The sequence below is a fragment of the Simochromis diagramma genome, unplaced genomic scaffold (genome assembly GCF_900408965.1).
Source record: "Simochromis diagramma unplaced genomic scaffold, fSimDia1.1 OVJJ01000453.1, whole genome shotgun sequence".
NCBI classification, from domain to species: domain Eukaryota; kingdom Metazoa; phylum Chordata; class Actinopteri; order Cichliformes; family Cichlidae; genus Simochromis; species Simochromis diagramma.
The window spans coordinates 313,575-338,309 of record NW_024387471.1 but is presented as its reverse complement, the minus strand read 5'-3'; the positions used below and the strand labels follow the sequence as shown (position 1 = coordinate 338,309).

At 42.0% G+C, this 24,735-nt stretch overlaps 1 protein-coding gene across 7 annotated transcripts in view; it reads left to right on the top strand.

Moving 5' to 3' along the window:
- The window catches only part of LOC120723548 (pleckstrin homology domain-containing family A member 5-like), a 162,282-nt gene that overhangs the window by 15,565 nt on the left and 121,982 nt on the right, over window positions 1–24,735 (top strand). The window contains exon 4 of one of the 7 annotated variants that reach the window (XM_040015048.1): window positions 18,889–23,997. The exons of the other annotated variants lie outside the window; for them this stretch is intronic. Coding sequence (XP_039870982.1) covers window positions 18,889–18,892 — 4 coding nt within the window. The 3' untranslated portion in view covers window positions 18,893–23,997. Of the gene's footprint in view, window positions 1–18,888; window positions 23,998–24,735 lie in introns of those variants that run through there. 7 annotated transcript variants of the gene reach the window in all.

Below are 24,735 nucleotides of genomic sequence, written 5' to 3'. Positions count from 1 at the left end.
CTGGTTCACGAGGTTAAGTCTCATCTGCTGGTTTGTTTGCAGAGATTTGGAATCAAAGACAGCTTTCACATTTGAACTCGTGCTGTTCTCCATCAGATCTACAGCTTTCCAACACGTTTTCATTAAGTTTTTGCTGAGTGGCCAGTTCAGCCTGTCATAATGTCTTTAGCAGTTTTTCGCAGTATTGTCGTTGCCCTGTCGGGCATTCAGGCAGAACGAGGGCAGATAGTAGTTTGAAATTGATACCATGGATGTATTTCAGTGACCTCGGGCTCAAGGTCAAAGGTCAAGTTTTCTGAAAGTCTTCTAACTATGATAACTCGAGAGCAGGAGGAGCAGCACGGGCAGCTGCCAGTATATTCCCTTTAATTCCTAGTGTTAGTGGTAGTACTATTAGAAACGATTAGCTTAAAGCTGCCTGATGCAGTGCTGCGTACGTTTATCGTCTTGTTCCCGCTGAGCCTCAGGAAGTGAGGTCAGAGCGGCCTCAGGAAACACAGTGAAGAGTCTTACTGTGGCGTTCGTCTCGTTTCTGTCTGGGAGTCGGTGCTGTTTTCCCCTTTGCTGGTTTTCATGGCTTGTTGTTATTTTTGTCCTGTCCTCCTGTGCAGGCAGGTCACAGGGCTGGTTGGCTACACAGAGCATCTGTGTAGTTGCTGCTTTTAACCTTGGTGCGGACACTGTTGTCACCAGACTTTTAAGCACCACGCTTCTCAGTATTCAAACACATCTGTCACCCCAAATAATGACATTACAGACTGTCACATGATAGAGTATCCTTGCCAGAGACCTGGTACACAGTTTAACAAGTACTCCCCTGCATATGTGTGGGTATGAGTGTTATGAGGAGTCCTACTGCCTTTCTCTATCCTGAAGATGCTCTCTGTAGTATTTTTGTGCCTTTACTTAAAGTAAGAAATGTTTTCATGTGGCTCGCACGTTTGTACGAGTACAAAAGAATATCAAAGCCGGAGGAAAAAAGCTTCCTGATAGATCGACGGGGAGCGCTTTGTTTGCAGAAGTGTTGATACAGCAGCTAGTTGGGTTTGTCAATTAACCGTGTTGTTCGTTTGCATTGTTGCACAGTCCTGCCACATGTTCATGTCACTTACAGGAATACCTTAATAGAAAGAGCAGGACTGCAGTGTTGTCTGTGTTTGTGCTCCTGACTTTAGTTTTATTCATATAGTGCAATAACAGGCACTTTATATTGTACGATCAGAATCAGGAAGCCTCCTATGAGCAAGCACTTGGTGACAGTGGGAAGGAAAAACAGTTGGAGGCAAGTGAAGAGAGACGGGACCAAAGATGGACCAGTGAAGAGAGTCAGAAATTAAGGAAGGCTGGAGTTGGCCTACAAGTAGCCGAGACGGCTGGGTCAAGACGTGGCTTTTTAAGTGTGACAGTTGCCACCCTATGGGAGTGTGTTATGTAGCCCGGTAACTGAGAGAGGAACAGGTGATGTAGTGACTGAGACTGTGCAATATCCTTGAAATTTGTTGACTTGCAACGACAGGTAAAATAATTCACAGCAACCGGAAGTTAAAGTTATCACAAAATGCAGAAGCTGTTGAAGTGGATGCCAAAGGCAGCGTAAAACACAGTTAATGATAGATGACCTGACATATCCACTAAATATCTGCAGTTAGTTATTTATGTGCAAAGGGCTTATCCATCCATCCTGTCTGCACACACCCAGGTCCAACTCTGTGCTTTGTTCACCAACCGCCCATCTGGACCTGCTGTTTTTGGCACTTTTGTGGGGAAAACTACATTTGAAGAGTAGAATATGAGTAAAATTGTGATACCAGACGAGGTTTGACTTGTTCTTTTTCCCCCTCAAAACGTGAATTTGCAGATTAGTGATTAACAAAGGTGCTTCGTAGGAGTTTTGCATGTTTCTCACACGAGAACATTTAGATGTTTTTTCTCTTCTTTACTTGCTCAGTAAGACGGAATCAAACACTGAATGCTGCCGGTGGATTATGTAACGCTTATATCCAACAGCGACGCTTGGATAGTCGAAACTAATCACAGCAGGTAAGACCAGCATGTTGAGTCCGTACTGACCGATAACAGTGTCAGAGAAACTTTTGATGTATGTGGATAAAATCAGCAAACATCAGGAAAATGAATGAAATTCCAAGGTTTATTTCTTTCGTGGGTTATTTGAATTACATGATTTCAAATCATAATTTCAAGGTTCAAGGTTCTTTATTTGTCACATGCATAGTTATACAAGTATAATACACAGTGAAATGTAGCCTGACACGCTCCTCGACATGTGCAAAAATTGGGGGGGGTGTAGAGGAAGAACATTATTTATATATATATATATATATATACACACATACACACATATACACTGGGTGAATGTGCAGTAGTAGCAGCAAGCAGGTGAATTCTGTACATTAATATGAATAGATATCTGACTATTTTACAGGATAGACAATATAAACATATTTAAAATTAAAGGAATTTGAAATGTACATTGTTCCTTGGTTTAGTGTCTGGAAGAGTCCTGTCTCAGTCAATTATAGATGATGTGAGAGGGCGGGTGTGTGTGTTTAGGGCCCGGATGGCTTGGGGATAGAAGCTCCTCTTGAGTCTCTCTGTCCTTGCCCGGAAGATGCGGAACCTTCTACCAGATTGCAGAAGTTGGAACAGTTTGTTGCCAGGATGGGACGGGTCCTTCAGTATCTGCGCTGCTCTAGTCCGGCATCTCCTGGTGTAGGTGTCCTGAAGCGGGGGGAGAGCAATCCTGCAGCAGCGTTCTGCTGTACGGATCACTCTCTGGAGAGCTTTTTGGTCCTTCACACAGCTGTTCCCGAACCACGATGTCATGTTCTGTGTGAGGATGCTCTCCACAGCGCCTGTATAGAAAATCCTGAGGATCTTTGGAGAGACCCTGAACTTCCTCAGTTTTCAGGAATAACTGATCAGGATATAAAATAATAAAGAGAGAATTTCACATAAACATTATAATTTTAAATATTAGGTTAACAAATGTGTGATTTTTATCTGAAGAATGTAAATGTATAGTAACATAACAATAATAGCCATAAGTCTGTGAAGGTTCTCAGTCATCCAGCTCATCGTAGTCTAAGGAACTTGGAAAGGAAAGCGTCTGGACTTCTTTAAGTTGCTTGAAGACGTTTCACCTCTGATCCCAGAAGCTTCTTCAGAACTGAAGAAACTTCTCCCACTTGTTAATATTCTAGTTTAATTTTAGTTTCCTTCAGTGTTCGGCCTGATGGCTTAGAATGAATTAACAGCTTTTACTCGGGTATCGTCCCTGAATTTCACATCGGTGCATCGACACTCTACCTCTCTTTCCTCTCTCAGACTTGTGTCCCACCGGGCTACAGGCAGGATGAATAGGTAATCTACCCAGGCTGGCCAGGATTACCTGATGAAGGGGATCTAAGCTGCTATCTGTGAAGCTCGTGAATTTCTCTTAGTGCACACTGGCAGCTTCCAGGCCTCCTTAACGATGCTAGTGTGTGTTTAGAAATGCTGCTGTTTAACTGAGCGGCTGCCATAGTCAGTGTGCAGGTAGGCTCGGTGTGAGAGAAGTCGTGCTCTCTGACCTGCTCCCCTCTGCACAGCCCGTAAGTGAAGCTGCTGTTTGAAGTTTGTTTGCTGCTACAGTTTCTTCACCACTGAAGTAAAATAAAACCAAAGTGGGCGGGTGGTCTCGCTCAGAGCTTAGGAGAGCTGTGTGCGTAGATAAACACCGAAGTGTGAGTTGAGGAGTTACCCTTCGTATCGTCGCACACTTTTAGGAGCCCACATTAAAAGGCAGTTAGAGACCTGCATGAATCATCCACACAGTCACAAGTCTAAGTGGCTGTAACTGTAATTCAGCGGCTTCATTTGGCACTGAAAACAAATACCCAGGGTATCGACTGGATTCAATGTGTTCACACAAAGTTGGTTAAAAACGTGCAAATGTAAGCCGTGGTTTCCCTGCACGTTCACATGAAGAGGGTGGAGCATCTGCCCAATCACAGATAAGGATACGTGTAGAACGGCTGATTTTACAAAAGAAGACCAAAAACTGTAATATGAGAAAACACATAAAACAGAGTATACGTAATAAAGCTGTTGCAGACAAATCAGTAGTGTTTCAGGAGAGTGATGGCGCCGTATGAATGTGTGAGCACTTTGGTCAGCAAGAGTGGAAAACAGCTGCTATATTAATAACGACTGTTGCTGTTTGAAGCCAGGAAGGAAAACGTGCACAAATACAGACGGATCGAGACACAGGAGAGTCTGGTGGATTATAATAGAGTAAATTTATTTATTTCATTAAATAAATGTTTTTAAAGTTTAAGTCTGAAGGTTCTCAGACATGCAGGTCATCATGGTCTAAGGGGCTTGGAGAGACAAGTGTCTTGACTGGTTTAAGTTTCCTTCAAGACGTTTCAACCGAGAAGCTGCTTCTTCTGCGGTGAGTGGTGGAGATTTGAAGCCCTAAGTGTCCCCAAGAGGGTCCTGGACCCCCTCTGAGCCACGTTTGTTGGCTGATTGAGACCTACACCGTTTCCACACCTTGGCTCGTGGGATTAGGTAGAGGATCAATAGGTTGTCCATGAGCTCTTTGGAAAAGCCAGTTTATTTTTAGTTTAGACTCAGTCTATAATCATTAAGTATAAATAGATCCTCTCCTCTAGAATCAGATATAGACCAATAAAATTGCCAAAATGCTTGCAGTCAGCGTGGAACTCAAAGTCTCATCTAAAAAGTAAAAACACTTCATCTTACTGTCTGCTCACAGATGTCTGAGGGATTACACAACTGCTGATGCTATTTTCCACATAACTGGTAGAGTCGGTGATTTCCAACTCCAGGCCTCGAGGGCCGGTGTCCTGCAGGGTTTAGATGTGTCCTTGATCCAACGCAGCTGCTTTAAACGGCTAAATGACCTCCTCAACATGTCTTTGAGTTCTCCAGAGGCCTGGTAATGAACGAATCACGTGGTTCAGGTGTGTCGACACAGGGTGAGATCTAAACCCTGCAGGACACCGGCCCTCGAGGCCTGGAGTTCCCACCGCTGGTTTAAACTGACAGTCCAAACAGCTGTTTAGAAAATATATTTCTTGCTATCAGATTATCACACAGGTGACTGCAGAGTAAACACTGACCAGATGACACCAGTGCCATATATTATCACACATAGATGTTCAGGCAGCTAATCGGTGGAATTAATTAGATATAATTAAAAGTGTGCAATGTTCAGCAACACATACATCATCTGTTTCTTATGGAAAGGAACCAGAGCAGTAATTCAGCTCTTTGTAAATGCAGCGATGAATACTCCGGTGGAGTTATGTCCTTTGAATTCTTGTTATAATTTTCACCACTGCATGTGTAGGACATACTAATTCAGTCATAGTCGGTGACATATCTCACCTCTGCACAGACGAGCTGTGCTCGGGGAAGAAATGGTTTCATTGGCAGGTTCTCTGTCTCTGCACGACTGCTTCTTTATATTCACAGCTACGGGCAATTTAGAGTTACCGGTTAACCTAGCTGCATGTGTTTGGACCGTGGGAGGAAGCCGTAGAGAACCCACACAAACTGCAAACTCCAAACAGAAAGACCTGACGGTGGAATCGAACTCGGGACCTATTCATTTAGTTTATTCGGCCTATTGTTGGAACAGAGCCTTGAATTCAGTGAATAAGCTGTAATCTTTAAATATATGAAATGAAGAGTTTGAGAGCTGTCGGTGTCCTGCTCTCATTTAGAAATAAACAGCAGCACTGAAAGAATACAGAGCAGCAAAAATATTCTAAATTAATTGAGATCATCAGATTTCTGCAGCTTTACACTTTTGCCTTGTTTGCAGTGGTGTTGCATTTGAATGTCATATTCTAATCTCTGTACCCGACTCCTGTGATAGATTCATTGTAAACGTTTGTATTTAGCGACACATGAAGTGTCTCATTGTTCTGACAACAAACTGAGCCTGAAGCAGGAAGCGAACAAAAGCTGCTCATAACCACTGTTGTGATTCTTGGCATCTCTGAGTCACGTTTTAGGTTCACTCAAAGCCTCTGTGTTGGACTTGCTGCGTCTTACATACCCGTCAGATACATTTTAGAAAGGTTTTGCTTCAAGGATGGATTTTAGTTATTACTTCAGATTAGATTAGATGCCAGTGAATATGAGCGAGCTTTTCAATGAGGTTTTCTTTCTTTTAGAACAGAACTGACGAGTTTAGGAAAAATTGTAAGATCCTAAAACAATCTTCTGGCTTTTAGTCTCTCCAGACATTCCCATCCTTCCAGTTTCCTTCGGGATTAATAAGGTATTCTGATTCTGATCAGCCTCATCTTCACTGTATGTGTACTTCTAATTAGCAAAATACTAGAAATAAGACAGTCTTGATGCTCCGTCATCCACGTAAGTAAATCTCCAAAGGTTGATTCTGTTCATCTGGACGTTTTCAGTGGGAGAAACGTTTCGTCATCATCCAGGTGACGTCTTCAGTCTCAGCCGACTGCAGGTTTCAACCTTATAATCAGTACATTTGCATAATGACTGAAACCACCCACTGAAGGAGCAATGGGCTGGGAGGTCGTTTCTCGTTTCTCCCACTGAAAACATCCAGATGAACAGAATCAACTTTTGGAAGACAGTGAATATTTTTTTTGTACAAATACCATCATTATCTACAAATGCAAAGCAGTACTTTGAGACCTAATGAAGTCTTTGATTTCTTCACAACAGAAAAACCCGATAAAGGACAAAGTGAACATACATACAAATATTAATGCAAGTTGCAAACATAATCTTTTTGAGGTTTACAAACACAGAAATGTATGAAGCACCAGGGTTGAAGTTTTCAGAGTTTTCTTTAGAGAGACTGACATAAATTAAGCAGGTTTGTAACTTAGTGGCACTTCTGTTTTATAAAAGTCAAACAGCTGCACACACAGGGACACAACGCACGCACTGACAAAATTACATCTTTAGTGTTTTTATTTAACATTGAATGAATTATTTACTTCGAACGTACTCATTCTTTGATTTTATATTTTAATATAATCCATCCTCCATTCAGAATGTGTTTCTGTGTGTCTGTAAGGAGGTCGTGGGTAATCTGGTGATCACATTAAAAAAGGAAAGATAAAGGAAGCAGATGCTGAGGAATCCAATGAATAATGGAAAGGCACAGAAAGGAGTTAAAAGGAGTCGATAAATAAAAGGAGTGGTAGAAAATGTGCCTGTGGAAATGCCCAAAATGTTCCTCTGTCAGATTACTGTCAATGCCTTTAGCTCCATCTCCTCATCTCTCAGTGAATCCCCTGTTTTGTATTGTAATCTGTGCCTCTGCATATATCCTTGTTCCTTTGTGCTTGTCTGGTAGTACTACAGATTCTTCTCAGCCTGGATCCTTCTGTGGGCGTTTAAATATTGCGAGGAGGGACTTCCTTCACTAATCGATTTACATAAGAGGTTAAATCTGTGAGTAGGCAGCAAAACAGTCAACTAAACAGAAGCAAGGACAAGCGATGTCCACATAGTATGAAAATAAGCATGTGTGCATTTGTCTTTATGTAGAGGGGAAGAGCATAAAGGTAAGGAGAGGAGCTGTGTCGTAAGAACAGAGAATCACTTTAGTACAAAGACTGGAGAAGAAGTTTTACTTCCACAGATCCCGGTCTGATCTGGATGCACTAATCCGGTCTACTGAGGTCCCCCCTGCAGCCCAGAGGAGCTGCTGCTAAATGTTTCTGTGCCAGATATCAAGGAACACGACTATAGTTCCTGTATCCATATGCCTTAAGGTCACTGCTGTTCAGGGAGCAGAACCAACACAAAATTACACCAGTGATTTTAATGGATCTGACATGCCAACTGATATAAGGGCAACCCAGCAGAGAAAGGGCTGCAGTGGGAGGGGGGCATCAATATTAAACGCACAGTCTCACAGTTGTACTGCCAAAGTTTCACTCGGGTGTCTGATGTCGAAATGCCAGAGAAAGCAGCAGAATTGCATCTCATTTGGTTTTGACTCCAATACTGAGTCAATCCATGAAAACTCCTGTGTTCAAATTCAAAATTAAACTGCATTACAAAGCATGTCTACAGCTTGGTATACGCCTGGTTTCGGTCATTAGCAGACACTGCACACATTGAATCCCACAGGCAAACGGGAGCCATAAAGAGGCCGCAGCCACCACCAACGACTGCAGAGTAAGGCAATAGTAGGCACTGACAGCAAAAGAAGAGAACTCCTTACCATGTTTTAGGGCTGCCACAAACGATTATTTTGATAGTCGACTAGTCACCGATTATTTTTGCGATTAGTCGACTAATCAGATCATCATCCATTGGACGTAAAACGTACAGCTTATTGCACCAGCAGCATCTGCTCTTATATAACTATCATTAGCTTACAGCTTTAAGTGTGTAAGGTCTGTGCTAACTAAAAATAAAGACAAGATGATAGCTTATTAAATTTTAATGAAATTTGCAGATTGTTTCGGTGAAGTTTAATAAACTCCTTGCTATCTAAAATATAACAGGACACCGGAGTAAATTCTGGAGCATCTCACACTTCTGATAATCAGCTGTCTGCTTGACGTTTATTCAGCTGTGTGAAAACTATAACTTTAATCTCAGCCAAACAGATTTACTCAGGAACAAATAAATTACTAAAAAAAAAAGCCAAACAATAACATTTTAAGTTATCTAAGTGACTCATATATATTTAACCCGAGTAGCGAAAGACGGCGGTGGGTTTGAAAACGATTTGCGGGGAGTCCGGTGTTCTCACAGCGCTAGTGACCTAGCCCCCGGCTCGCTATCGAGCTAGTGGGTAACAGACGTCTCCGAAAACGTTGGAGCGCTTTTGAAAATATGCGGTGTCTTGATAAACTGAGCAGATATTTGAGGTTTACACAGCTACATTCTCGGCTGAAAATATGTTAAACGTTTATTTTGTGACCCAGAAAGAATAATAAGAGTAATATTAAAACTAACTAGCTGCCGCCATTGTTGGAAACTGAGCTGGGCTGCGCTATGAATTCTGGGACAGAGCTCTTCTTCTTCGGGGTTTAACGGCAGCTGGCATCCTTGTACATGCAGTGCTGCCATCTTCTGTTTCAGTCCGTTATTACACTCTTAAATCCTGCTACTTATTCCTGCGTCTTTTGTGATCTTACAAAGCTTCAAACGACGCGTCGACTATTAAATCAGTCGTCGACGATTTTGATAGTCGACGTAATCGTGACTAGTCGACAAATCGTGGCAGCCCTACCATGCTTGCAGGATTTCACAGAGGATTTCAAGTTCAGCACCCTGAGACTGTATGATGACTGGAAGGAGACTGAACACTAGTGAGAACCACTATCCAGGATGGAAAACAAAGATCAAACCCAGTACATCAGGAAGATGGCCCCAACCGACCGTATGCTCAGTGAATACCTCAGGCTGCGGAAACTCAGGAAAGAGGAGGATAGTAGGAAAACTAGCACTTGGTACTGTTGCACATCAGGGAGACAGGGCGAAACTTACAATTGTGTATGCGATGTGTGTGTCTGTCTGCATGTGTGTGGTCACCTGCAGAGACCACGTTGTAGAGTCTGACAGCAGTTGGAAGGAAAGACCTGCAAAATCTCTTTACTATAAATGATTGCTCAGTGAAGACGCTGTAGCCCTCCTGTGGTGTCGGTCTGTGAGCACCTGTGGTTGGGCGTCTCCCGTTGGTTCCATGCTTACAGCAAGTACAGCGCTGTGTATCTGACTTCAGCAAGGATAAATCTGTTTTGAGTAGACGAGTTGAAAAAGATGGTGCATGTTTATCCCGTAAGCTTAAATCAGCTCTCTGACAGCATGTGCTGTCCATGGTGCTGATCACACAGAGAGAAAGTGAGAATTTGCTTGGTAAAGGAACTGTGTTTATGCAGTGCCTTGTACATAATGGCTTCTATAGAGTTGGGTGGTCCAGAATATCCTTCAGTCACAAAGCTTCACAGAAACATGTGTGAGTGTTCGCAGAGTTTAACCCGTGGAACTATAAAAACCTTTTTCTTTGGTTTCTGGATGATTTTTTTTCCTGCTGTTTAGTTGGTGACTATTAAACTATGAAGGCTAAAGGATGTCTTGGGATTTATGCTTCAGTGGGAAAATCTATGTCGTTTCTGTGTCAAAATTTCTCACCCCTGTGAAACCCTACAGCGTGACCTCACAAATATGTGACAGCAGAAGTCCAAATCAGGTCTGTTACCTGCAGTGTGTTCAAGAGGAGCACTGTTACTGAGCTGGGCCTGCTCACGGTGTGTTTTATGACTTCATAAAGAAAGTACATTCATCTTCAATAGAGATTGACAGACCACGTGACTTTCGTGCATTGCATGCCGGGAACTCGTGGCAAAACAATCCAAGTACCGCATCAAATGCAAGCATTTGCAGCACCGCAAAACGCTCATTCTCCGGTTCCAATAAATTCTTGCTTTTTCTTTGCCCCCCAAAAAGGTCATGTACAAAACAAAGGAGAACAATGCCGGTCCGTACAAAGACAGACTTGATGAAAAGTCAAAGAAAAGATACGAGGGGAAAAAAATCAAACCAGTGAAAGGGTCAGACCCTTACGAGCACACAGAGGGACAAAAGACGTCAGCGTGCTGCCCAACTTTCACTACACTCATATTTATAATCATACGGTTCTTGGAGTGAGTGCATACACTCATGAAGTTTAGTAACTTCAGGTCACTGCAACAAGCCCAGGTACAGTTTACCGACGGATGGGTACAGGACCTTGAAATGCACCGAACGAAAGACCATCGTACGTATCATAAGTTTACCAGTCTCACAAATCGTCGTCATAAATACACATTCGTTAACCGTTTATTAATAGGACCTTTGAGCTCAACGGTAATTAATTAGTAGTGGAAATAATTTCTGGTTCATTACAGAAATGTAGCAGTGACAATAATACTGTATGCTGTAATCGCACTGGGCAATTAGTGATACAAAACAACTGTTTTATCCTGTGAATAAAAGTATATGTTTTTGTCAATGTACCATAATAACAGAAGCCAAACGTAATATTGTGTCAGGACAATTCACTATTTATGCACAATAAACAAAGGAGCATAGCGCCACAATTTCTGTTCAGCGCCAGACTTGTAACCTATATCACCAATTATGTTAAGAAAAATGACGCATTAACTACAACAGCAGACTGACCTTTGTGTAAATGCTTGGAGCAGACTAACCTGTGAGCTGGAGTGTTCTGGGACGTTATATTTGGTCTTTGAATGGCTGCAATCCAGTCACCTCTTTGTTACTTCGGAAACATGGCTCGAACAATTTCTCTTCAACGACGTAATCCGATAAAACCGATCTCTTTACCCGTCGGCTTCCCGTGGCTGTCATGCGACCGGCTATTGCAGTTAATAATACAACAGCTTCTTGTCATTTTTGTGTTTCTTTTTATCGCTGTGTGACTGATTTCAATTGAAAGCCTGCGTGCGCTAGTACCTCTTGCCACGAGTTCCCAGAATCCTTTGCGGTTTTACCCCTGAATGACGTCACATTTTCAATCTCTATAAGATAGGAAATACGGCACGTGTGCGTACGTAGGAATGAATTTGGATTGTGTGTTTGAGGCTGGAAGGAAACAGAGATGGGAACAGAAGAGTTGCTCATAGGTTTCATAGGGCTGCACAGTTTACACGCTGTTCATATCTGCTGACTGTACGATCATATGAACATTTGACTGTGTCTGCCTGCATCGTGCAGACCTGTGCACACGGAGCAGTCACAGCATGGCTGACTGACCTTCCTAAAGTTTCTGTTTATTTGTTTCTCCATGTTAAACTATGCCAGTGTCGTCGTCACTGCTGCTTTTGTTTGTCAGTGTTTTGGTTGAAAAACTGGGGCTGCTTATTCATGCGCCGCTCCTGAATCCGTTTATATTGCAGGTCTACAGGTCTGTACGGAGCCGTGCATTGTAGGAATCGAGGATTCGTTATTAGGGAATTATTCCAGTTACTCGATGAATGGTAACAGAGATGGCAGCTAAATGGCTGAAGTCACAGAGCATGTTTATCATGGTCATCAGCAGCTCAAAGATGAGAGCAGCTTCACTGGCTCCCGGTTAAATTTCGCATTCATTTTAAAATAATTCTTTATACATTAAGGCTGTTCATCCCCTCTCTCCACCATACCTCTCTGATTTGGTACAGATGAACTTCCCATCCCGGTGCCTCAGATCTTCATCCTCTCTCTCTCTCTGTTCCTTCCTGTCTGATTACAACGGGGGAGGGGCTTCTAGTTGCTCTGCCCCTCGACTTTGGAATTACTCACCCCCCTGACCTCACAAACATTACTCACCCCCCTGACCTCACAAACATTACTTCATTCCCTCAAAACTCACCTGTTTAAAATTGCTTATGTTTAAGGCTACGTCTACACGTACACGAGTATTTTTGAAAACGGAGATTTTCAGTTTTCGTTTTAAAAAATAATCCCGTCCACACGTAAAGGCAGAAATGAAGGAAAACGCTGCTAGGAACATGCCAAAGCAACAGGTGGCGCTATATTCCTAACCGTGTAGAAATGTTGGCCAATCAGAAGTCTAGAAGCCTCGGCGGGAAAAAGTAAACAAAGCTGGGGCGTAGAAGCAGAACCGAGTGGTATGTGTGGAGGGACAGTAACTGTGTGTGTGTATGTAAGCATTTAAACACTGCAGAGAGTCAAATTAACAGTAACAGTATTGTAGAAATTCATTTCACCGAAACAATAACGTGGCGCACACCTTTGACGCTGCGTTTTCTGCGTTTTTCTCGTCCACACGTAAATGCAAAAACTGAGTTTTAGAAAATATCCACCCTGGCTGGAGTTTTTAAAAAATCTCTGTTTTCAGTGACCAAAAACGGCGTTTACGTGTGGACGAAAGGTGCAAACGCATAGAAAAATCTGCGTTTTCAAAAATACCCGGGTACGTGTGGACACAGCCTAAACCTCTGCATCCTTTTAACTTTTATCTGTTACTCTTATTATTGTTATATTGTGTCTTTGTTGTACAGTGTCCTTGGGTGCTCTGAAAGGCGCTATTTTTTTTAAATAAAATGTATTATTATTATTTGTATTTATTTCGTTTTTATTCTGATGGTCCCATTGAGTAATGTTATTCATATATTTAGTCCATCTTTCCCTCATGTTATCCTATTTCCATCCTGTCCTCACATTGTCCTACATTTTCCCTCAGGAGTGTTATTTATAGGTGCAGATGGTAGGTTTGGTTTGTTTGGTCTCTCAGAGTATTTGAAGTTAAATTGCCTTTGTGTAGAGAATATTGTATGTAAGCAGTGTGGGTTAGTTAAAAGGTGATAACACCAGTTACTGTTCTGACTTGAACTTGTATTTGGGGTATATAGACCCGTACCCCATCATGCAGTGGTTATGTTTGTGGACTGATCCCATAGGCTGTCTTTTTTTATTTAACGATCCTGGGAATAGGAGTCCTTGGCACAAAAATGCTCTCAGCGCAGACCTTTGTGTTCCCGGCTGCAGTCGAGGGTCCGTGCTGAAAAATGCTCATCTTCAATAAGGGTTTGGACTTGGCCTTATTTATACTGTGAATATTTGAGTTTGTGCCTTGATGAGCTGTGTTAGCAGCGCAAGTGGAGCCTACCAAATATAAGTGATTTTAAGCTGGTGGCTAACCAGATACCAACCAGTCATTATCTGATATCAAAGAATATTAAAAGACAAAAGGACAGTTCAAATATTTCATCCATGTTTGCAACAACTGCACAGATGATGACTTTCATCATGTTTGTAGTGTGAAGCTTCAGGTGTTTCTCACATCATTTCCTTTCTGTTCGTTAGAAGGTTTCAGTTGAAACCTCAGTGTTTGTAAGACTGTTCTGTCTTCATTGATCTTTAGCTTTTAATCAGGTGATGAAAGTCAGCTTGGCTGCTGAAGATTTGAAACAGTACAGACTTTATTAAAAACAAACAAAAACTATAAGCAAACTGGTTACACAATGGATTGTTGGGCCTTGAACTGATGATAAATCTGAATTAGGGTTTGTTGTAAAAGCTGAATGTGTCCTGAAGGCCAATCTTCAGAGTCTAGTTTTATCTTATTAGCTACTTTGATCATATTCATAAAAGCTTTGTTATTTAGTGAACTGTGACAGTACAAAAATACATTTTCTTGATATTTTAACTTGGAAACTGGGCATATTTTCATCGAAAGATATTAAAAGATTTTGATGTTGACGGCACTGTGCAGAAACCTGGTACTTGACCTTTTTGTCGAGAAAGGTGGGATTGAAAGACACTGACCTCTCTGTTACATCTGAGACAGGGTCAGTGGTCTTTTATGTTAAAAGGGATACGGAGTTTATGTACATGTGCTTTTTAACTGTAAATCATCTTTATTCTAAAGTAGAGATATAAGTCTAGTTAAGGTGTTGAATGACTCTTCAATTATTCCAATGTCTGAAGTTGTGTGTGGACATGATCCAGCTGTGATTCTGGCAGATTAGTGAGAAATGTGTCGCCAAACATCATCATCCCTGATTCTGAGTAAGAGAAGCTGTATTAAGGATGGTGTAATTATGTTGCACAGAATCACAATTCAAACGCGAATTTGCTTAATTGCTTAATACTGATCAGAGTATAATCAGGTATAAGTTTAACCAATATGAGAATGTAATAATGATTCTAATAACAGGACACTCAGCTGGATACTGTAGCAGTGACAGCAGAGCCATCAAACTCTGGCCAAGCGCTGGACTCATTTATGCCGGGTGAGATTATAAATTCAAGCAGATTGGGATTTCCATTACTTTCTTGATGGATTACAACTTCCATGAGTTCCACAGTTTTGTCCGTGCATTTTAACTTAGAGAAGATTTGGATTTTCACTGCATTCCTGGGGCTGAGTTTCCAGTGGGTGCTGCTTTCCTGCTGGACTGTCATTAAAAACATGAAACACAGAGACGAGTGCTTCTTCAGGCCGGTTCTCTTCTCAGTCTTCTTCCTCTGAAAGATCAGAACAAAGTCAGAATTAGCTCAGAGGACGTTCATTAGATAAGTATAATTAATGATCTGATTCTGCTTTTGCTAAATTGCTTTAATAAAATATCCTGAATTTAAAAAGTTTTATCCTGGACATTCCCTTTTTGACCCTTTGTGAAGCAGTAGAGGGAAAAATCTGATTCGCATAAGTATAAATAGCTCTCACTGGTTACTCCAGCCCTTTGAAAGTAAGAGACTCTTGGAGCTTAGTTATCCAAGCCACTAAATTAAACCCAGTGCCATGGATCTATAGGGGAGCTGCTGTAACTGTGGCTGGTAGCAGGTCTCCTGTTTTTTAGTTTAGTTTTTCAGACTAAGCAGGGTAAACACCCGGACTCTTACAGACAGTTAGAACCAGGGGAGACCCTCACCAGGGGCTGGAGTGAACAGAGAGCCGATCCAGACTTCCTGTGTTGTTCCACAGATCGGCACTTTCAAACAGCTCTGCTTGCTTAACACAGTTTACAAGTAAGCTCACTTACAGTGAATCAGTGCTGTGTACAAATGTTACTTACAAATAGGGATGGGTATTGATAAGATTTTCACGATTCTGATTCCATTTTTGATTCTGTTTAACGATTTGATTCTTTATCGATTCTTTTTAAAAAAGGAGAACACTAAGGTCGATCAGCTCAGAACTTTGTTTTATATCTTCTCTTTGAACAAGATAGAAATTTAGGAGTAACATGGCCTTACAAACCCAACAGTGAGATCTTACGAGATCCACAGCCTCTTCAATGGGGTGTCACAGGGTCCCCAGGAAAATTAATTGTAAATGTAAAATAATAAAATAAATATTCTTCTGTAGCGATAACGAAGTATAACATAAATTATTCTGTAGCAATTACACAAGAATATCCAGTAATGTCCCTGCCTACAATTAAACACATTCACTTACCAAAAATCGGGGCATCTGCTGCGGCAGCCTTTTACCACAAACTGAGTCTCTGCTCGGTGACATTCGTCTATCCTGGCCTGAAAGGAGACGCTACCGGCAGACTGCAGCGAGAACTGCCAGCATCTGAGCCAGACTCTGTCTCTCTCATCATGGTCACTAAATGCACAGTAATGGCAGGTTTGTAATAAGGCAGATCGCGCTAACATAATATGCACTGTTAGTTGATTATTTACCTGCCGCGTTAACGGGAGAGGACGTGCAAACGTTACCGCTGCTGCTGGTTGAGATTCACGAGTCCGGAGCGGAATTAAAAACACGACATTCATTTAAGGTCATCGCGTGTTTTGTGAGCAAATGCTTTTGCATATTCGCAGTGTTTCCTCCCTTAAATGAAATATCTACTTTGCAAGTATTGCAAGTTGCCCTGTTGTCATCCGTTCTCGTAAAGTATAACCAAACTTTTGAGCGTTTGAGCCGCTTAGGCGCCGTGTTTCCTGCCAGGTAAATGACGCTCCGCAACGTGGTGACGTCATTCAGGGCGACTGGAATCGATAAGGGAATAGTTTGCAAAAATGGCAAACGATTCCAAGGAACTGAAACAGTGGGAACCGGTTCTCAACAAGAACCGGGTTTCGATACCCATCCCTAGTTACAAAGTAAGAAAATTAAGTAAAAAGTAAGAAGTAGCAGAACGTGAGTGTGTGTGATCCCCGATTGGCTGATTAAGTTGCTGATAACGCCCCCGTGATGGTTCATGTTTGGGTCACTGTGTGAAGTAAAGATCTCGTTGTAGTCGGATTCACACTTACAGATTGTGCTGCTCAGAGTAGTACTTGACATAATGTAATGACTGTATTTAATATGAGAACATATTTCAGCATTAAACAGAGTTGGACTGTAACCTGCGGGCAGTTTAAACTACATGTAGGTTACAGTCGGCCTGGTTTTCACTCATATTCTCACATTAACTCAGAGACAGATGTTCTTCTCTCTGACCAAACGTGTGAACGTTGGCGTGTTTGGTGTGTAAAGTTTTGTGTGCACTTTCATCTGTGGTGGTCTTGTGTTTGGGAAAGGAGTCACGCTCTCCGCTCGCGCACGCACGCACAACACACACACACACACACACACACACACACACACACACAGAGCTTGTTTTCAAAGAGATAATTACAGGAAAGGGCTTCTTTTGGCTTGAATGCAATTTGATTGCACTTCCATTTCCTCTGCTAGAAATCAAGAGAGTGTGTGTGTGTGTGTGTGTGTGTGTGTGTGTGTGTGTTGTCATGGCAACACACAGAGGCTGACTACTGTAGATTTGTATGACTGATATGTTCAAAACGGAGTAAGTTGAAAGGAGTGTCCTGCCCAGACTGACGTCCATAATTTTAAAGAGACTTTTAATATCCTGATTCTATCTTTTAAAGTCAACGAACATTAAGAGATGATGACATGTTGTAACATTGTTTAACAATGTAGCTGTGAGTTCTAACCTATCAGGCTGCTACATTAAACCAGCTGCTTTATCCAACATGTTTACTTGTTACTTAACTCTTTTCTCATTTCGATATTTTTGTAAATTTCAATGTATTTAGGTTTTGTTTAGACAATACAAGCAAAATGTAAATATCACCTGTGACTTGACTTTCATGTTTTTAGTTTCCTGTAAATTCCAGGATTCCTAATGAAACCTCCTGATAGTAGCTGTTAGGGCTGCCACGATTAGTCGACTATTAAAATCGTCGACGACTGATTTAATAGTCGAGGCGTCGTTTGAAGCTTTGTAAGATCCCAAAAGACGCAGGAATAAGTAGCAGGATTTAAGAGTGTAATAACGGACTGAAACAGAAGATGGCAGCACTGCATGTACAAGGATGCCAGCTGCCGTTAAACCCCGAAGAAGAAGAAGCTCTGTCCCAGAATTCATAGCGCAGCCCAGCTCAGTTTCCAACAATGGCGGTAGCTAGTTAGTTTTAATATTACTCTTATTATTCTTTCTGGGTCACAAAATAAACGTTTAACATATTTTCAGGCGAGAATGTAGCTGTGTAAACCTCAAATATCTGCTCAGTTTATCAAGACACCGCATATTTTCAAAAGTGCTCCGACGTTTTCGGAGACATCTGTTACCCACTAGCTCGATAGCTAGCCGGGGGCAAGGCCCACTAGAGCCGTGAGAACACCGGACTCCCGGCAAATCGTTTTCAAACCCACCGCCGTCTTTCGCTACTCAGGTTAAACATGATATATAAGTCACTTAGATAACTTAAAAATGTTATTGTTTGGCTTTTTTTCAGTATTTTATTTGTTCCTGAGTAAATCGGTTTGGCTGAGATTAAAGTTATAGTTTTTACACAGCTGAATAAACTTCAAGCAGACAGCTGATTATCAGAAGTGTGAGATGCTCGAGAATATACTCCGGTGTCCTGTTAGATTTTAGATAGCAAGGAGCAGACGGCTGAGTTTATTAAACTCCACCCAGACAATCTGCAAATTTAATTAAAATTTAATAAACTATCATCTTGTCTTTATTTTTAGTTAGCACAGACCTGAAACACTTAAAGCTGTAAGATAATGATAGTTATATAAGAGCAGATGCTGCTGGTGCAATAAGCTGTAGTTTTACGTCCAATGGATGATGATCTGATTAGTCGACTAGTCGCAAAAATAATTGGTGACTAGTCGACTATCAAAATAATCGTTTGTGGCAGCCCTAGTAGCTGTCCCAAGTTACAGATTCAGTTAAAGTCCGGTGAAAATTTCAGGCCTTTATCTTTAATAGTTTTTGGCATATTCCTGTTGAAACATTGCAAACGTAAGGTGTGAACCAATGTGCTTTATTTATTTCACTGCTTGACTGTATAACATGACTGCTAACAGATTCTCATTGTGTCTTTTCATGTCATCGACTCCACCGATCCACGTCCTGTCTCAAGGTAAGATGTCTTTAAATACATTTTCCTGTAGTGATGATGATTATTTTTTCTTTCTGCTTGTTAATCTTTATGATCTCGCTTGAAGACAGAGTTTTTGCTTCAAGTAGTCGTACCACCAATCACCGATCACTCTGTGGTGTGGAAAGAGACGTCAAATTAGGAACTTTGTTGTGTTTTCATTGACCTGGAAGGAGAAATTACTCAAATCGTTGCAAGTTTCAGTTGTGTGTATAAAAACAACACACATACATATAATAAGGATTATGAGTTCTAGTAATAAAACACAGTTAGGTCTATAACTTGTTAGACAAAGACACGCCGCAATGGCAGTGTGATCCGAGCGTTTGTGGACGCAGGACTCAGAGTTGCAGAGTTTGAAGTCTGTTGTTTACAGTGTGTAGCAGACAGTCGTCTGTGGAGCGTCCACGCTGCTCATTAATGTTCCAGAAACACAGAAACCCACAAACTGTCTGTAATCCAGAAAACAATCCTCTTTCTGTGTGAGTCTTTCAGTATATTTTGTTGGATGGTATTAAAAACACATCAAAGAACATAAATCTCACATAAATGCCAGATAAAACAATGAATGCATTTCTAAAAATTAAGTGTAGTGAGCTACAGATTAGATCTGTGGTGCAGTAGTGTTGCCTCACTCCATCACCTGGTTGGAGAGGTGGAGTCTGCACGTGTTTGTGTCGGTGCTCTCTGGGTGTTCTGGTTTCTTCCAACAGCCCAAACACGTGCAGTTAGGTTAGATTAACTGCTGAAGCTAAATTGTCTTTAAGTGTGCTGCTTTTGGCCTCTCTGTATAAGCCCTGGCTCAGTCAAACGGGGGCGTGGCTCGGTCAAACGGGGGTGTGGCTCAGTCAGACGGGGCGTGGCTCGGTCAGACGGGGCGTGGCTCGGTCAGACGGGGCTGTGGTTCTAAGGCCTCAGTAAAAAAAAAAAAAAACGGACACATGTGTGCTGTTGGAAATTTTAAAACGCTCTTCTGTTATAAAATATTTCTCCAGTCTTACATGTTAAAAATGATCATCTTTACATTCTAAATACAACATTCCTCCCATTTCAGGATGTTATATATATCCAACATATAAACAACTTTAGGGCGTAGGACCAAAATGTCAAAATATTTAAAGTAAAATAAAAAAATGAAGATGGAGGCTTGGATGGAGTCAGAGTACCATGGGAGGCAGAGATGGGGAGGAAGTGGCCTCTGTAATGACAGATGAGCAGCGAGATTTAAAGTACGGAGTGTATCTAAGATGGTGCCTGTGTGTTTGGCACGCCGTCTACCGCTCTTTTTTTTTTTTTTTTTTTTATCCGTCTGATTTTATTGTTTTTAGCTAATGTTGTGCAACATGTCAGTTCAGTGCTGTCTTATGATCGCCAGACATTGAAAATAGGCTCATCCACCAAAGTTTCGGTTCAGTTTGGTAAAGATAGCCAAGGTTCTCTGCCTCCCTGCCTGGAAGCTATACCACTGCCACCAGATATGAAGAAGCGACGCAGGAGACGGGGTACTCGTGGAGGTCGCCTCGTTAAGCTGAGAATCCAGATTTCTTACCTTCCTCACAATCTTCGCTCCGTTCGTCAATCTTTTCCACGACTCTTGGTACCACCGCGTGCTCTGGAACCTGTGGATTCCTGGTTGGTTCCCGTTGTCGGCTATATCGGGAGAAGCCCTGTGAAATCCTTCCCTCTTTGGCATCTGCGTTGGAGGCGAATGGACCGATCAGACCTTAGACTGGTGGATCTGGTTGTCACTGCCGCGGAGGTCTCCGAACCAGCTCCCCTCAGGTTGGGTTTAATAAATGCCAGATCGGTGGCGAATAAGACCTTCATCCTGAAGGATTTCTGTTCTTCCCATGCTTTGGATTTCCTCTGTTTGACTGAAACCTGGAGTTCACCCGGTGAGTTAAGCGGCTTTTCTGAACTGCTGCCCGCTGGCTGTGCTTATTTTAGCGCTCTGAGAGCTTCTGGTCGTGGCGGGGGGTTAGCTGTTTTTAAAGCACACTTTGAGTTTAAGCAACTATCCTCATGGACACGCCACAGCAGCTTTGAACTTTGTTTGTGTGAACTGGGCCACTCGCCTTCGTTGCTGTGTGCAATAGTTTATCGGCCTCCTAAATATGACAAGGAGTTTTTATCGGAGTTTCTCGCTGACTGTGCATCCCGGTATGACCAGGTCCTGCTGCTCAGTGATTTTAATATACACGTCTGTTGCCCAGGAAAGCCACTGGCTAAGGACTTCATGGACCTGGTGAACTCTTTTCATCTTGTTCAGTCTGTTAAAGGTGCCACTCAAGAACATGGTCACACATTGGACTTGGTGTTATCATATGGGTTATCTGTCTGTAACTTACATGTGGAGGATGCTGTATTCTGTGACCATATGCCCATTGTATTTGACGTTGTTGCTCTTAGTCCTGTTGTTAAACGGGCTGCACCTATGCGATGCTATCGAGCCTTCGGCTCAGATACTCCCGAGCGTTTTTCAACACTATTTGAACAACTTGTGTCCAGTCCCTCTGAGTCGTCCTCCGTAGATGGATTACTCTCTCATCTGGACTCTGTTTGTAAATCTGCCCTTGATGTTGTTGCACCTCTAAGACTCAGGCAGTGTAAACCCAAGGCCAGTCCTTGGCTAACCGATTTTACTTGAGCGATTAGAAGAGACTGTAGGAGATGTGAAAGGTGATGGAAAAAGGACAGACTGTACATCTCTCTGGAAACTCTTAAGACGAGCTGGAAAGCTTATCAGAGGGCAGCAAAGACTGCCAAAAACTCCTATTTTTCTCAACTTATTGCTGTTAATTCACATAACCCTCGTGTTCTGTATAATACCATAAATTTTGTACTGAATGCAGAGGATCATGTTCTTTTGCAGTCTTCTGAGGTTATGTGTAATAAGTTTCTTAATTTCTTTGTGGATAAGGTTGCCAGTTTGAGACCCTCCACTTTATCTTCTGTTGACCCGGCTGTGCATGTTCCCTGTTTAAATTTGCTTATTGCTTTCCAACCAATTGTTCTACCTGAACTCGAGAAGCTTGTGTTAACTGCTAACCCGTGTGGTTCTCCAAATGATGTCGCTCATCCCCGTTTTCTAAAAAAGGTGTTTCCTACTGTTGGACCACATATTCTGAACCTAATTAATACCAGCCTCTTGTCAGGTCAAGTACCAAGCGAGTTTAAGCATGCAGTTATTCATCCTTACTTAAGAAGCCAGGCTCAGATATTTCAGTTCAGTCAAACTGTAGACCCATCTCTAAACTTCCTTTTCTGAGTAAGACCTTGGAAAAGGTTGTTCACACTCAGCTGATGGATTATCTAAACAACTCTCAGATGTTTGAAGTTTTTCATTCTGACTTTAAGCCGTTTCATAGCACAGAGACAGCTCTCATAAAGGTTATGAACGATATTCTGGTAACGACAGACTGTGGTAAACATGTAGTGCTTATACTACTAGATATGACTGCTGCATTCGACACAGTGGATCACGACCTGCTGATCTTTCGATTACAGCTTTGTGTGGGCATTTCTGGCTTGGCACTCCTGTGGATAAAATCATATCTGTCAAACAGGAGCTTCTGTGTTAAGTTGGGCTCGTCATCGTCCTCTGTGGCCCCTCTGCCGTGGGGTGTACCACAGGGATCTATTCTTGGGCCATTACTGTTTTCATCTCCTGCCACTGGGTGCGATCTTTCGTAAACATAAAGTCTCATTTCATCTATATGCTGATGATTGCCAGCTTTATTTTCCTTTCAGTCGTTCTGGTAGCTCCCCACTTAGAATCCTGCTTGATTGCCTCAGTGATGTTAAGTCATGGATGGCTCTAAACTTTTTAAATTTTAATGAACGTAAAACGGAAGCAATTCTGTTTGGCCCGAATCGTTCCTCTGATATCCCTGATGTTGACCTTGCTGCTCTGACCCCTCACCTGAAGAGCTCGATTACCAATCTTGGGTTAAAAATCGACTCTGCACTTACTCTTGATGGCCACGTGAATGGGGTGGTGAAATCATCATTCTATCATCTCAGGCGTCTGTCGAAGGTTAAACCTTTTCTTTCAAGGCGTGACTTGGAGACTGGTATCCACGCTTTTATAACCTCACGCTTGGATTATTGCAACTCCCTTTTAATAGGGGTTGGACCGGGCACTCTGACACGCCTCCAACTAGTCCAGAATGCTGCGGCACGGTTTTTATCTGGTAGAAGGACATTTGAGCACATTACTCTGGTTCTGGCCTCCCTGCACTGGCTTCCAATTGAATTTAGGATTCATTTTAAAGTCCTTTTATTGGTTTTTAAATCCTTAAATGGTCTGGCACCTGCATATTTGTCTGATTTGCTGAAGCCCTTTGTCCCCACTCGTTCGCTCCGGTCGGCTGAGCGGCTGTGGCTCTCAGTCCCCAAATCAGGGCTGAAACTGAGAGGAGACCGAGCGTTCTCTATCGTGGCTCCTGAGCTTTGGAATAATCTTCTTCACATTAGGCGATCGACGTCAGTGCTGGTTTTTAAATCCAGATTGAAAACGCATTTTTATTCGCTGCCTTTTGACTCAGTGGTTAACTGACTTGTATTTACTTATATTTTATTGTTTTTACTATGTTTATTATTTTATCTCTTATATTTCCATTGTTCAGCACTTTTGTCAGCCTTGTGTGTTTTTAAAGTGCTATATAAATAAACGATGATGATGATGATGAGAGTGGAGGCTGATTGGACAGAAAGATGGTCTGAAAAAGAGGAAGTGACGTAAAGCTTAGGTTAGCCACCAAACACCTGGGAAGAAGACAGATGTGTGACTACAGGTCTTCATTATTGAGCTTTGACATAAGCTTCAAAGCAACGTCAGTGATGGTGGACATTACAGCTCAGATAAAATGTGAGCATCTCGCTCACACTACAGAAGGGAAGCAAGCAAAAATAGTTAAGCAGCTCAAGACATATCATCAAACACAGTTTGACTCATAATCTCTAAAGCTGTTTCATTTTCCCAGGAAGGAAAATCCAATCCAACTTTATTTACAAAGCACTTTAAAATAGCCGGCACAGCCCCAAAGTGCTGTACAGTAAACAAGTTAAGAACAATGGATGAAACGTAACGAAAAAAGAAAACACATAAATATTAAAACAACCCTATATTAAAAAACAACATACAATCAACTAAAAAAGAAGTGAAATAAAAATAAACTAAAAACCATCATCTCACTACAGTCGCCTAAAACACTCCAACATCTCACAGGCTGTCTGAGGGTGAAGAGATGTGTTCTGTCTTCTCAGGCAGAGAAGAGGCCTGATCTCTCACAGAGGGTCAGGAAAGACGAGGAAAGCTCAGCAAGTGACCTTTGATTAGCAGCAAATTTAAAGCTTTGTGTAATGCAGTTTGCTGTACAGGTGACCTGACATTTCCATAAAGAGAGCAAATCAGTGAAGTTTGGCTTGTGACTTATTTCTGTGTAAATCAGCCCACCTGTCTGCAGCGCACGTTTCCTGCTACACTAGATGGCACTGACACTCTTTGTCGTATTTACAACATTCAGCGTTGGTGTGTTATTGGTCCAGGTGAATACCAGTGCCTGATTGGCTTTTAGAAGTCAGTCTTCAGAGTCACATCTGTTGGTCCACGTGGTGTTTTCAGTGACCTGGTGGGACTTTTCCCTCTGACGTGTGACAGAAATGGTCATTGTGCTCCTCCTGCTGTGCCTCGAATCAATCTGCTTGTGATCATTAGCAGATTGTCTGCTGTAATCACACTCTGCTACTCAAGCGAAATAACTTGGATCAGCTGGTAATAGTTATAGACCTGTTTCTAACCTTTCATTGCTAGGGATGGGAATTTCA